Source organism: Bicyclus anynana, chromosome 25 (assembly GCF_947172395.1).
Source record: "Bicyclus anynana chromosome 25, ilBicAnyn1.1, whole genome shotgun sequence".
NCBI classification, from domain to species: domain Eukaryota; kingdom Metazoa; phylum Arthropoda; class Insecta; order Lepidoptera; family Nymphalidae; genus Bicyclus; species Bicyclus anynana.
Window position 1 is genome coordinate 3,366,837 of NC_069107.1, and position 12,028 is coordinate 3,378,864.

Genomic DNA, 12,028 nt, shown 5'->3' on the forward strand with positions numbered 1-12,028 from the left:
AAATTTTTTAGTAGGGTTTAGGAATTAAGCTTGTTTTGAATTAACTGTGCCATAAGCGCGCTGTTTAGGCCTAGGATGCACGTCACGAGATATTTCGTGACAGTAGAGACATATTGTCGACCAATAGCGGCGAAATCCAAAATATCACTCTCACTTTTTTGTTGTGATGGGGCGAAAGAGAGCGATATTTTCTATATACCTAATATGTCTTTCGTCATATTTCGTGACAAGAGAAAGACATTGTGGTGACGCATGCTAGGCCTACCGGCACAGTTTCTTGTTTGACAACTTAAATTAGAAAACCTAGACCTTAAACTCAGATTGGCATGAGCAAAATAAAACATTGCAGGACGTTCCTTGATATGCTCTGCTAAACACTGTCACTCCATAATAAGCGAGAATTTCCCACAAACGAAACAACATACTTCATTTAACCCTTTTTACTTAATTTTCTTGTTTCATTAACTATTATTTAAAGAATAGCTCCACAACTTACCACCATCGTCCTCGGGCTTCTTCCAAGCGAGCTTGCAGCCGTTCTTGGTGACATCGGTGACCTTGAGCGGCCCGCCAGGTTTGCCGGGCGCGGAGAGCACGGTGATCTCGACCTCCGCTTCATCCTTGCCGTGCTCGTTGGTGGCCACGATGCGGTACGTGCCCGTCATCGAGCGCACAGACTCTTTGATGTCCAGCTTAGTGTTGTAGTCCACGTTGATGACGTTTTCCGTTACCTAAAATTGAGTACAGTGGTCAGAGATGTTTTTGTACCTACTCAAAAGCATAAAAGAAAAGTAAACTTGAATTTGTATCGGAATGAACTGTGCCAATATTACCGGTATTGGCATCTACTAATGGTGCTGTTTCAATTCCGAATAAATCAACTTTACCTGCTTTTGCAAGTAATTAAATCTATACTAATATTATAAAGCTGAAGAGTTTGTTTGATTGAACGCACTAATCTCAGGAACTACTGGTCCGATTTGAAAAATTCTTTCAGCGTTAGATAGCCCATTTATCGAGGAAGGCTGTAGGCTATATTATTCCCGTATTCATACGGGAACAGGAACCACGCGGGTAAAACCGCGCGGCGTCAGCTAGTAAATATTATAAAAGTGAACAGAAATATATAATACAAATGCGCTTATATTATATTATTACGCTGGACAGCTATTTCTATAATAAATTAACTTCGATAGTGAAAAAGTAAAATATACAATACATTAAGAAGATTTCAGAATCAGTTGATATTAATTAATTTTCGAATTTCTAAGGAGTCGTATAATTTATTAAGCAAAGAACTTTTATCATACAATTTAACCTAATATCATTCATACCGATTAAGTATAAAAGTAGATCAAGTGGTTGCAACATTTCAGAGGAATTTCATAGCTAAAATGCTTGTTTTTTTGTTTCATAAAATTCTTACCTCCTTCTCTTCGTTCTTCCACTTCTGGAACCACTGCACCTTGGGCGCGGGCTCACCGCGAACGTTCACGTCGAAGAAGATCGGTTTTGTGGCACGCACCGCCAGAGCCTTCAGGTTTGTGCGGTCAATGCGAGGTTTCACTGGACAAAGAGAGTGATTATTTAGAAAAATCCAATACCCGAACACTGAGCTAGTTTATGCCTTAGGCAATCTGTTATGCTAAAGTTATAAGGAAACACTTGTTTATAAGCGTTTTCTAGATTTATCAAAAGCATTTGTTCTTGTGTGTTGTATATGACTTGTTATGGGAAAATTTGCAAAAAGGTGATTGTAAGTTCGTCTTTTCGTCTAAGTCAAAATATTTGGTGTAAATAAAAAATATACTTACGGGCCTTGTGTCTTATAGTGGTCATCTTGGTAGGCTCGGAAGCCTCAGACGGGCCGGCCTTGTTGACGGCGATCACGCGGAATTCATATTCACTACCCTCAGGCAATCCTTCCACTTTGCCGGAAGTTGCTGAGCCAGGCACCTATAATAGAGAAGAATATAACACAAAGTTCATAATTTGCAGACTCAAAGAGCACTCAGTTACTTTGCTAGTTTTTCCTCCTTCTTTTGAATGCCACAGAACAGTGTGATGCCGTCAATATTGGTGACGTGAATCGACATCCAATTTGAACCGCACAAAACGCGCTATTTTTTGTTAGTCGCATCGAGTGATTCAGTTCCTGGTTCTGAGCCTGTAGCTATGTGGCACGTCAATTCTCTTTTTACAAACGCTTCGAATACTAGCAAAGTGTATGAGAATGACAGATCCGATCGACAACTTGATCACGTGACCTGTCAATATCAAATTTCATTCGCATACATTTTTTCATTTTCGACGCTTCGCGTTTGTAGAAAGAGAATCATCGTGCTATATGACTATAGGACCAGTTTTTTATTTAACTGTTTTAAGTTTATTGTTTTATACTATTATAGAACACAGAAACCAGTAGGGCATTCTACATTTTAGCTGTTCTTATCAGGGAGGTCGATGCGAAATGTTTCTTGCAAGTCGACTGAATGTTGACAGCAAAATAATGCAAATATTCACGGCGTCTCGATGTTGTAGTGTTAAAATGGAGATGGAGGAAATAGATGGAGGAACTAGATAGAAGTCAAGAGTAAGTCTGTCTAACTTATAAAAACTTACATAAAAAGCAAGATTTTTTTAATATAAATATTTTAATGAAATTAAAAGACAGATATCTTACTTCCGCAGCATTCTCCCAATCTCCGCCTTTAGGTCTCTTTTGAATGATGTATTTCTGTACGGGAGCACCGCCGTCTGACTTGGGTGGGTCCCATTTGATCTCAGCACTTTGATTGTCATGATCAGCGACCTCCACATTGCCGGGCTTATCTGCTACGTCTGTGGAACAATTTGAAAAATAGAAACTAGAATCCAAAAAAAGGAACTAAAACAAAACAGTAACTAAACTTTTTTGGCATTTCTATAAATATAGAAGTACCCCTTTCAATTGAAAAGTTAAGTAAGTACCTAACTGAATAGGGAATAATCCTCTCTAACCTGACAGATCATACATACAGATTATCAGAAAAAAAAACGATTAAACAGGAATGTGTCTGTCAATTTTCTGTTAGTTTAGTTTTCTTATCTGTCTGTTTAGTTTTCTAGTCTGTTTAGCTTTCTTATTACCTTTACTACTATATTTAATTTTACTTTAACAAATATTTCAAAGGTATTTCACTTACCGAAGGGATTCTTAGCAACAATAGCCTTTTCGGTTTCCAAAGGCTCGGAATCTCCTTCGTCGTTGACAGCTGTAACTCTGAACTTGTACTGGTGGCCCGGCTCGAGACCGGTCACGTCGATTTCTAGAGGTTTCTTGTCGCCGGCAACTCTATATAGTACATAATAAATAAGTTAATACATATGAGTATTTAATAAATTGGATAAAGAGATAAAAAAAAATTATATTTAAAGTTGAATTTATAACATCGCAGGCAGCAGTTTAAAACGTTTTACGTAATGATTTTAAATCTTATTAAGAAAACAAAAGATTGGTAAATTAGATAGGAGGAAGAAGATTGGTCATGATAATGAACATATTTTAACATTAACATTACAAATAGTCAAAACTTTATCACTCTACCTGCATTAGAACTATCTATATCTCTTCTTTTATTTAAGGAGATGATCTGATAATGATGATGAAAGGTTCTCCAAGAAGTTTTACGTACCTGCCAACGCGGACCCATTTGCCGGTGGCAACGTCCATCTTCTCCAGTTCATATTCTTTGACGGGAGAACCACCATCGTCTTCTGGCTTCTCCCAGCTGACTTTGCAGCCTTCTGCATGGATGTTTGTCACTTCCAGCGGACCTGGTGATAGTAACGGTATATCAAAATACTGTTTTGGTATTAATCATTTTTAAAGCAAATTGATTTCAAATCTGCCAAGTGACACTCGGTGTAAGGCGATGAATCTATACTAATACTAATACTAGTAGACGCCGCGCGGTTTCACCCGCGTGGTTCCCGTTGTCGTAGGAATACGGGGATAAAATATAGCCTTCCTCGATAAATGGACTATCTAACACTGAAATAATTTTTCAAATCGGACCAGTAGCTCCTGAGATTAGCGCAATCAAACAAACTCTTCAGCTTTATAATATTAGTATAGATTATAAAGAGGTAAACTTTGTGGTATTGTAGGGGGTGATCTGCGAATCTACTGAACCGAATTTGAAAATTCTTTTACCAATAGAAAGAAACGTTATTTTAGAGTGTCATGTCTATATATTATCCCCCTTTTCTCACGGGAGCTGGAACTATGTCGGCAAAACCGCGGATCGTCGGCTAGATTCATACAAAAATATTGATGCTTTACCTTTAGGCGCGCTCGGCTTGCTGAGTACAGTCAGCTCCACAGTCTCTTCATCAAAGCCGTTGCAGTTCTCAGCGCGCAGTGTGTACTTGCCGGTGTCCCGGCGCACAGCGTTCACGATCGTGAAGTCAGTATGGTACTCCACGTTCTCTATCTTGATGCGTTCTGTGTTCACTAGCTTTATGTTTTCGCGCCATGACCTGTAGACATTATATGGTGTATTATTTGTAAAGGCTTGATATACAATGTCAGAATCTTGAAGTAAGATTGAAGACAAGAGATAATAAAAAAATAATAAATCTTCTTATAATAAAAAAAAGTCCGCCGCGACGTGTTTGTTTGTTGTAAGCGATTAACTTAAAGAAAAAAAAAATCGTTTAGTAGGAAGGTAATTTTTTTTTTTTTTTAATTTTATTCTTTACAAGTTAGCCCTTGACTACAATCTCACCTGATGGTAAGTGATGATGCAGTCTAAGATGGAAGCGGACTAACTTGTTAGGAGGACGATGAAAATTCACACACCTTTCAGTTTCTACACGGCATCGCACCGGAACGCTAAATCGCTTGGCGATATTATTATTATATTCATATGATTTCATCAATAAATATAGTGATTTATGATGAAGATCAGACCAAAATCAAAACGCCACGTGAAGTTTGCCATTTCCTTGCCCATCAGCTACTAAATCATCATATATTGTCACTTACCACGTGGTCTCCGGTGGAGGTTCACCCGTGACGTCCACGGACCACTTGTGCGTGCGACCAGCCTTGATGATGATTGACTTGAAGGTGCTGCGTTCGATGCGAGGCTTCACTGTTGAACACAATAATGTTTAAATAAATTGCCATAATGATTTTAGCTCAACGAGTCGCGAAGCTGATGGGCGGGGTACATAGTTCGAAGAGCCGATGGACGTTGGGGTTCCAAGGTGCTGGAATGACGACCCCGCACCGGAAAGCGCAGTGTTGGTCGATCCCGCCACTAGGTGGATCGAGGACATCAAGCAGGTTGCAGGGATCCCCTGGACCGTTTTGTTTGGATATCCATGCAATAGTCTACCATGATAAAACCAAGATATTCCGTATGGTATCTATATCGACAGTAAAAAGTCAGTTAAATTAGTCGGAATTACTGCGTGAGGAGTAGGTATGACAATACCCAGTGGATGGGGACCGAACTCATGACTTCACGGTATTGGGTCGGGTCAATTTTCTGTAGGGCTGTACGAGAGCGCTAATAATACGTCATGAAGGATACTTCATGACGTCCAGAGGCACCAAGCTTCGTTTAAAAGTTCGATTTCACGACATATGCTTTTGTGATGGTAATATATCTGGACATTTTTAGACAGAGTTTTGAATCTTTGTTCCGTAAACGTTTTTATTCAAACAATTTTCAATTGTCTCTGCCAAAGAATGAACTATTGCAAATTAAGATTGTGTAAATAAAGATAAAAATAATAAGACATTAAAATTTTTCTTTGGATTGCTTCACCATTTAAATTAAACTTCACAGTTCCCTGAGCTTTTAAGGACCTCGAAGAATTCAAACTGAATCTACTTGTTCGGAAATAATGAGAGTGTCGACGCTGATCTAAATTATGTTTTCGTGCTTTTAACATATCAGAGACGAAGACGAAGACGAAGTTTAAACCTTATAGAGTTCTTTACTATCTGTCTAGTCTATCAAATTATTTAAACTTTATCAAAATACTTACAGTTCCTATGCTTGCAAAGATGGTTTTCTGTGGGTTCGGAAGCATCGCCGACTCCAGCCTTGTTGTACGCTTTGACGCGGAACTGGTAGATCATCTTCTCTTTCAGCCCCTCCACTTTGGCTTCAGTCTTAATATCTTCTGTTTTAAGCACCTGGTTGAAGAATTAATATTACAACATTGTTTTAGAACGTAATTAATAATATTTATTTTAGAGAGGAAAGAATTGATTATTTTTTTCGTGCAATAAATAGGCTCTGAAACTACTGCACCGATTTGAAAAATTCTTTCATCAATGGAAAGCTACGTTATTAACGAGTAACAGTATTCCAATGGGATTAGGAACTAGGGGATCTACTAGTCAAATGTAAGCAGGCAATACTTTATAGGTATCCGTTATAAATAATAATATATTTTAGTTTTCTTAGTGAGAAACTTAATAATTAGGGTGCTTTTACACCAGAGATGTGTTATGCAGCTATGTTGCCAAGATGTGAAATCTACGCTACGAAAATATATGATTGTTTCCACACCAACACTAAGCTATTTAGAGAAGATGAATGAAGAAGAGAATGAGAAAGAGAAGAGAATGCGGGCATACTGTAGGTACTCTGCTCTGGACATAGCTACCCACTCGCGACGGCCTATTAGCGGAATAGAGCTAGCGTAGCGTAGATCGAAGCAAATCGTTGCGTAGCACATCTGGTGGTAAAGTATTCTAAAGGTGGCAAACAAAATCTCTCCCTCTTAATAGACCACCAGACCAGACCAATTTTCAAATTATAAAATCCTAAAACTAACCTGAGTTGGGAATCGAACCCAGAACCTTTCTGTAGAGATCATAGCAACTGCGCCAGAGGTCGTCAAAAATACTAGCTTACGGGGGTGATGATCCCTAACAACCCGATTCCTATCGGGTTACCTTTTAGAAATCCACTAGTTTTAGGGACGTAAATAATTTAACGTACTCAGCCAAAACACATTCAGAAAATGGGATCTTGTAGCAAAACATACTTCTCTTCCTTTTGTTTTCCTATTTTAATTTTTATTTTAGGTTCTTTTTGAAAAAATATGGAAAATCCTTCAATTTTTTGAGTTACAATTTTAAAAATTGTTCATAAATCATGAAAAAAATACGAAATATAATGCGATTCAAGAATTTTTAAAATTCAACCACCAAAGTGGTGAAATAGGGCTTGAAAGTTTAAATTGATATCCACGAGGACGAAGTCGCGGGAGTCTGCTAGTAAGCTTCAACCAACACCTTAAGAAGCTTTCGCTAACTGTTGGATCAAGAGTCGGATACAAAAGACAGTCATTCTTAAGACGGCGCGTATTGTGAGGAGGTTCCTCACTCTGGAGCCCTGACCATAGATGATACATTATATAACCGGTTGCTTGGGCACTCAAATGTCCCGCAGTGGGAGGGTTAATTTTTAAAAAAAAGAGAAATAAATAAATGAGAGATAAATTCTACTTACTTCAACCCAGGTGGCTGTGAACTTGTCCTTCATCTCAATGACGTAGCCCAGCACTGGGCGCCCACCGTTGTCGGTCGGCGGCTCCCACTTGAGGGTCACCGACATGTTGTCGTAGTCAATGATGGTGGGCTTGCCTGGAGCCTTCGGCGGGTCTGATAACAACAATTCAGTATTATTTGCTTCAACATTATCAGCTAACACAGACAAAGACAGGGCGAGGCCTTCTTCGTTATTGGATAGGCGGTTTGCTGCTTCATTAGGGTAGTTGACTCATGTTAAATTTAATATAAACAATATTAATTTCGTATAGTGAATGGAATTAGCGTCCGAAATATATCGATATTAATTATTAATCAATATAAGTTAAGAATTTCTTATAAAACTTAAAATTCATGTATTTTTTATATTTTTCCACACGTCAAAATCACGTGACGTCACAATGTCACTAAAGGAATAAACGTCAAACTAAGGCATGCCCAATTTTTGCTTCTCTCAGTCTTGTTATTATACAGTTTATTGTTTACGGGTTTATGTGACGTCATGACATTATCGACAGTATTTTAACTGGTATTGTCAAAAATATATTTATTAATTGAAAATTGTATATATCCATGTCTTAAAAAATATGACAATTTATTTTAAATCTAGTAGAACGATAATAATAATCGACAATTAAAAGCCCTTTTAATAAAGCTGTCAACTACCCTATTCAGGCTTTTGGCGTCGCTACATATAGGAACAGATTTGGAGCCTAAATGCGGATTGTTACTTGGCGGCTAATGTCCGGTTCACGCGGTTAGTTTGTGCAGTTGAATACGTGCCGTGTGAACCGGGCATTACTGTGATGCTTGACTCTGTGGTGGTCAATATTAGTTGATATTAGTTCGATTCCAATGGTTTAACGTGCTCTGAGATACGGAAATCCACGAGTTGCAATGCAATGGGCGGGGCATAGTTCGAAGAGCCGATGGACGTTGGGGTCCCAAAGTGCTGGTACCAGGTGGACTGACGACATCCAGTGAGTCGCAGGAATTCGCTGGATGCAGGCGGCTCAGTATCGTGATGTTTGGATGTCCCTACAAAAGGCCTATGTCCTGCAGTGGACGTCCATCGGCTGACATGATGGTGATGATGAGATACTGGGATTAATGGGAGTTTCTTTGGAAGAAATAAAAGCTAAATTTATGTCTCATCTCAATGCAACCTCATGATCCGAAATCTCATGTCTAACTATTGCACCAATAAGGCAATGAGGCTTTACTTTACTAATGTAGGTAATTCTAATTATGGGAACGTACCGTACGGATTCTTGGCAACGATGACCCCATCGGTCTCCAAAGGTTCCGATTCACCCTCCTTGTTGACGGCTCGCACCCTGAACTTGTACTTGTGGTTCGGGGTGAGACCCTTGATCGTGAACTCGGTGGGTTCAGCACCACATTCACCGCATGGCACCCAGTTTCCGGTGTCCTAGACAAATAATAATGGTTATTTTATTTCACGACCACAGCGGCCAATCTCATATTGAGATTAACCATATACGCAGGAGATATATTGCATAAGTGTGTGCGCAAGCACAGGTGCACTCTCTATTCTCTAACTCTCGTAGTCCGATAGAACGGGAGGCAGAAGCGACCGGTGAAAGATCAGGCGCAGGACTGACTCCTTAACGTGCTCTCGGAGGCATGGTGGTGTACTAACACCGCCAACTTCCCAGTTCCAGGCTGCTATTAAGATTTTTCTTGTAAGAAAAATCCCATTAACGTATTAACCATTCGCTGCCCGCGAGTATTTTATCGAAAAGCCCGTCTGCGTTGAAGAAGCCGACAGTCAGGGAATGCGGTTTTAATCTACCGTTGTGAGCCATTTAAAAAATCTTTATCGCGCGGAGCATGATACTGTGCTCGCCTATTGCCCTAAGTTTACTTTATATATTTTTACATGTCACGTAACGGATACGATGGGCGACCGGTCGTCCATTTAGGAGTCAAGAGGTTTATCTGAATATTTGTGTTAAGCACTCACCAAGTCCATCTTTTCGAGTGTATAGCCGGTGATATCCGATCCCTGGAATTCATCGGGTTTCTTCCATTTCACTGTAGCTTTCTCGGCACGGACATCTACGACCTCGATGGGACCATTTGGACGGTTAGGTTTGTCTGGAATTAAAAAAAATGTTTACGTATGGAGGTAGTTTTTGGTATCTATATCCGTGTACACATCCGTATTTACAACCAAAAAAACACAAGGAGGTTCAATTATGCCAAATTTTATGAATTTTATATGAGGTACATTCGTGATTACACTATTATTTTTTTTGATTCACATTATAATACATCGTATTATCTGCTATGCGATACTTCTAAATCAATTTCAGAGATCCCTTTAGCGATGAAATTGCCTTTATTTAGATTAAGTTTCATTTGTATATTTGCGTGTGTAATAGGGATTCTATACACATTATAAAGATATATTTGTCTGTCCACGATATAACAAAAAACTAGGAAATAGTTAGTGAGTAAATCGGTTGAAATACGTCGGTAAATTGTTTATGTAAAGTTAAAAGGTCAGAGGTAAAGTGAAAGTCAAAATTTATTTATATCAATTAGGCAAATTACAAGCAGTTTTGAAAGGTCAAGTTAAGTCTTGAATTGATGGTGACAATAAAAGTTGAAAACTTAAAATTAAAGTTACGAATAAGTTCAAGGTGAAACTAGGCTAAGTCGGGGTTTCTATTTATAAATAAAAAAAAAAAACTTACCTAAAACGACAACATCAGCAACGCTTTCGCAAGTACCCGACGAGTTGGTGAGCACCAACTTGTATTTCCCACTGTCGGGCCTGGTGGTCCTCCTCACTGTGAGGACGGTGTTCTTTTCATATTTGTCTATGGTGATACGGTCGCCATCATCATTGATTTCCTATATACATTCCATAACGTTAGAAAAGAAATAATGAAAATTGAAGAAACGTCTAATGATCTAAATATCAGTAGAACAAAGTTCTCATTATTCATTTATTTACACGTATCAAAAGCAAATGATTGCATTGCCGCAATATGACATTACACTTTATCTGAAGATACAGTGTTTTGTATAAATGTAGGTAACTTAGTTACCTATGATGGCATGGCATACAAAATTGTTTAAACTTTAAAAATACTGAGAAATTAATTAATAGTATGCAAATTATAGGAGTCTTAAATCAAAGATATGTAATTTATCAAAAAATATGTTTTTTAGATGCGGTGCTTTGTCATGACGGCAGTACTGACTTTTGATTTGAAATTGATATTAAACAGGAGAATAATCAGATTTGATTCAAAATATAAATAAGGGAATGTCTTACATCTAGTATTTAGATCATTAAACGAAACAATACGACATCGAGTATTTAGTGATGTAGTGCAAACATTGAATCATGTTAAGACAATAAAATAACGTTGAAAATTTAGGTATCAAAGTAAATAGACAGAGTTAACACAAAATCGACGGTACTGCGTATAATTTTGACCGTTTCGTGTCCTGCTAATTTTTGAAGAAACAATGTGACATAGAGAAAATGTAAGATGCTTACATAAATTCAAAATTTAGATGCATTTGAACGAGATAACAGGTTCGTAAAATCATTGACAAATTGACAATAATAATCATGCTTATAATGTATGTGTAAAATGTATATAATGAGCTTGGAGAGTCTGTAACGAAATGTTAATTTTCTCGCCTTAATGCATCTGTTCAAATGTTCATGTCAAATACATCAAAAGCTTTATAGTATTCGCCACAACAGTTGATAACTTGGTTTAGACCATTTAAAAAATGTTATACAATGCATTTAAATTAAACATTTGTACTACTAGATATCTGCAGATTCAACTGTTATAGCGTTATCTGTTGCTTCTATCGCAACACCAGTATGCTCATGATTTACAGGTTCGCTAGTTTTTTTTGCTTTTTAAATAATGTTTTATGGCTAAAATCGATGAAATAACTTTTCAAGTTCACGAATGTCCTAAATTAAATAACGTAGTCATAGAAGTTCTTTTTGCTATAAAAGATGTTCTAAAAAACGCTTTTATAGCAAGCAGCTACAAATAATATACGACTAAGCATATACAAGAGACGTTGGACGTCTCGTAAGGATATCCATCTGCTACGATGAAGTTTACAAAAAAAAATCCGAAGAAAAAAAATATTGAACAGATAAGATAAACTTACTCAATCTGTAAATCATGATATTAAGGCGTTATATAACATTGTAAAGTGTAATAGTGTTAGCCACATAATAGAAGTGTAGAACAGAGTAGAATGTATAAGTAATAGTTTTTAGAACATTATGACAACATTTATTTTCACCAATCCTGACCTTCTCCGTGTACGCCTTTCCACGTTTCTTTTTTTGGGACAAAAATAAATGCATTAATTATGTGGATCTATTTGATGCATTGACCTCTTATAATAAAAAGACGCACAATCATGTAGAAGATTTCACTTAAAAACTGGCCAATT

General features: G+C 37.7%; 1 protein-coding gene across 26 annotated transcripts in view; it reads right to left on the minus strand.

The window, feature by feature from the left end:
- Positions 1 to 12,028, minus strand: part of LOC112055922 (twitchin) — a 170,366-nt gene that overhangs the window by 74,658 nt on the left and 83,680 nt on the right. For 19 of the 26 annotated variants that reach the window (XM_052889242.1, XM_052889258.1, XM_052889260.1 and 16 more), the window contains 14 exons: positions 11,886 to 11,912; positions 10,282 to 10,441; positions 9,546 to 9,679; positions 8,819 to 8,990; positions 7,521 to 7,672; positions 6,043 to 6,193; positions 5,030 to 5,138; positions 4,325 to 4,521; positions 3,675 to 3,816; positions 3,186 to 3,334; positions 2,684 to 2,841; positions 1,815 to 1,956; positions 1,427 to 1,566; positions 497 to 731 (listed from right to left, as the gene is read on the minus strand). In XM_052889242.1, the coding sequence (XP_052745202.1) occupies positions 497 to 731; positions 1,427 to 1,566; positions 1,815 to 1,956; positions 2,684 to 2,841; positions 3,186 to 3,334; positions 3,675 to 3,816; positions 4,325 to 4,521; positions 5,030 to 5,138; positions 6,043 to 6,193; positions 7,521 to 7,672; positions 8,819 to 8,990; positions 9,546 to 9,679; positions 10,282 to 10,441; positions 11,886 to 11,912 (2,068 nt within the window). The remainder of the gene's footprint in view (positions 1 to 496; positions 732 to 1,426; positions 1,567 to 1,814; positions 1,957 to 2,683; positions 2,842 to 3,185; positions 3,335 to 3,674; positions 3,817 to 4,324; positions 4,522 to 5,029; positions 5,139 to 6,042; positions 6,194 to 7,520; positions 7,673 to 8,818; positions 8,991 to 9,545; positions 9,680 to 10,281; positions 10,442 to 11,885; positions 11,913 to 12,028) is intronic. The other 7 variants (XM_052889267.1, XM_052889266.1, XM_052889256.1 and 4 more) reach the window with 1 other exon arrangement.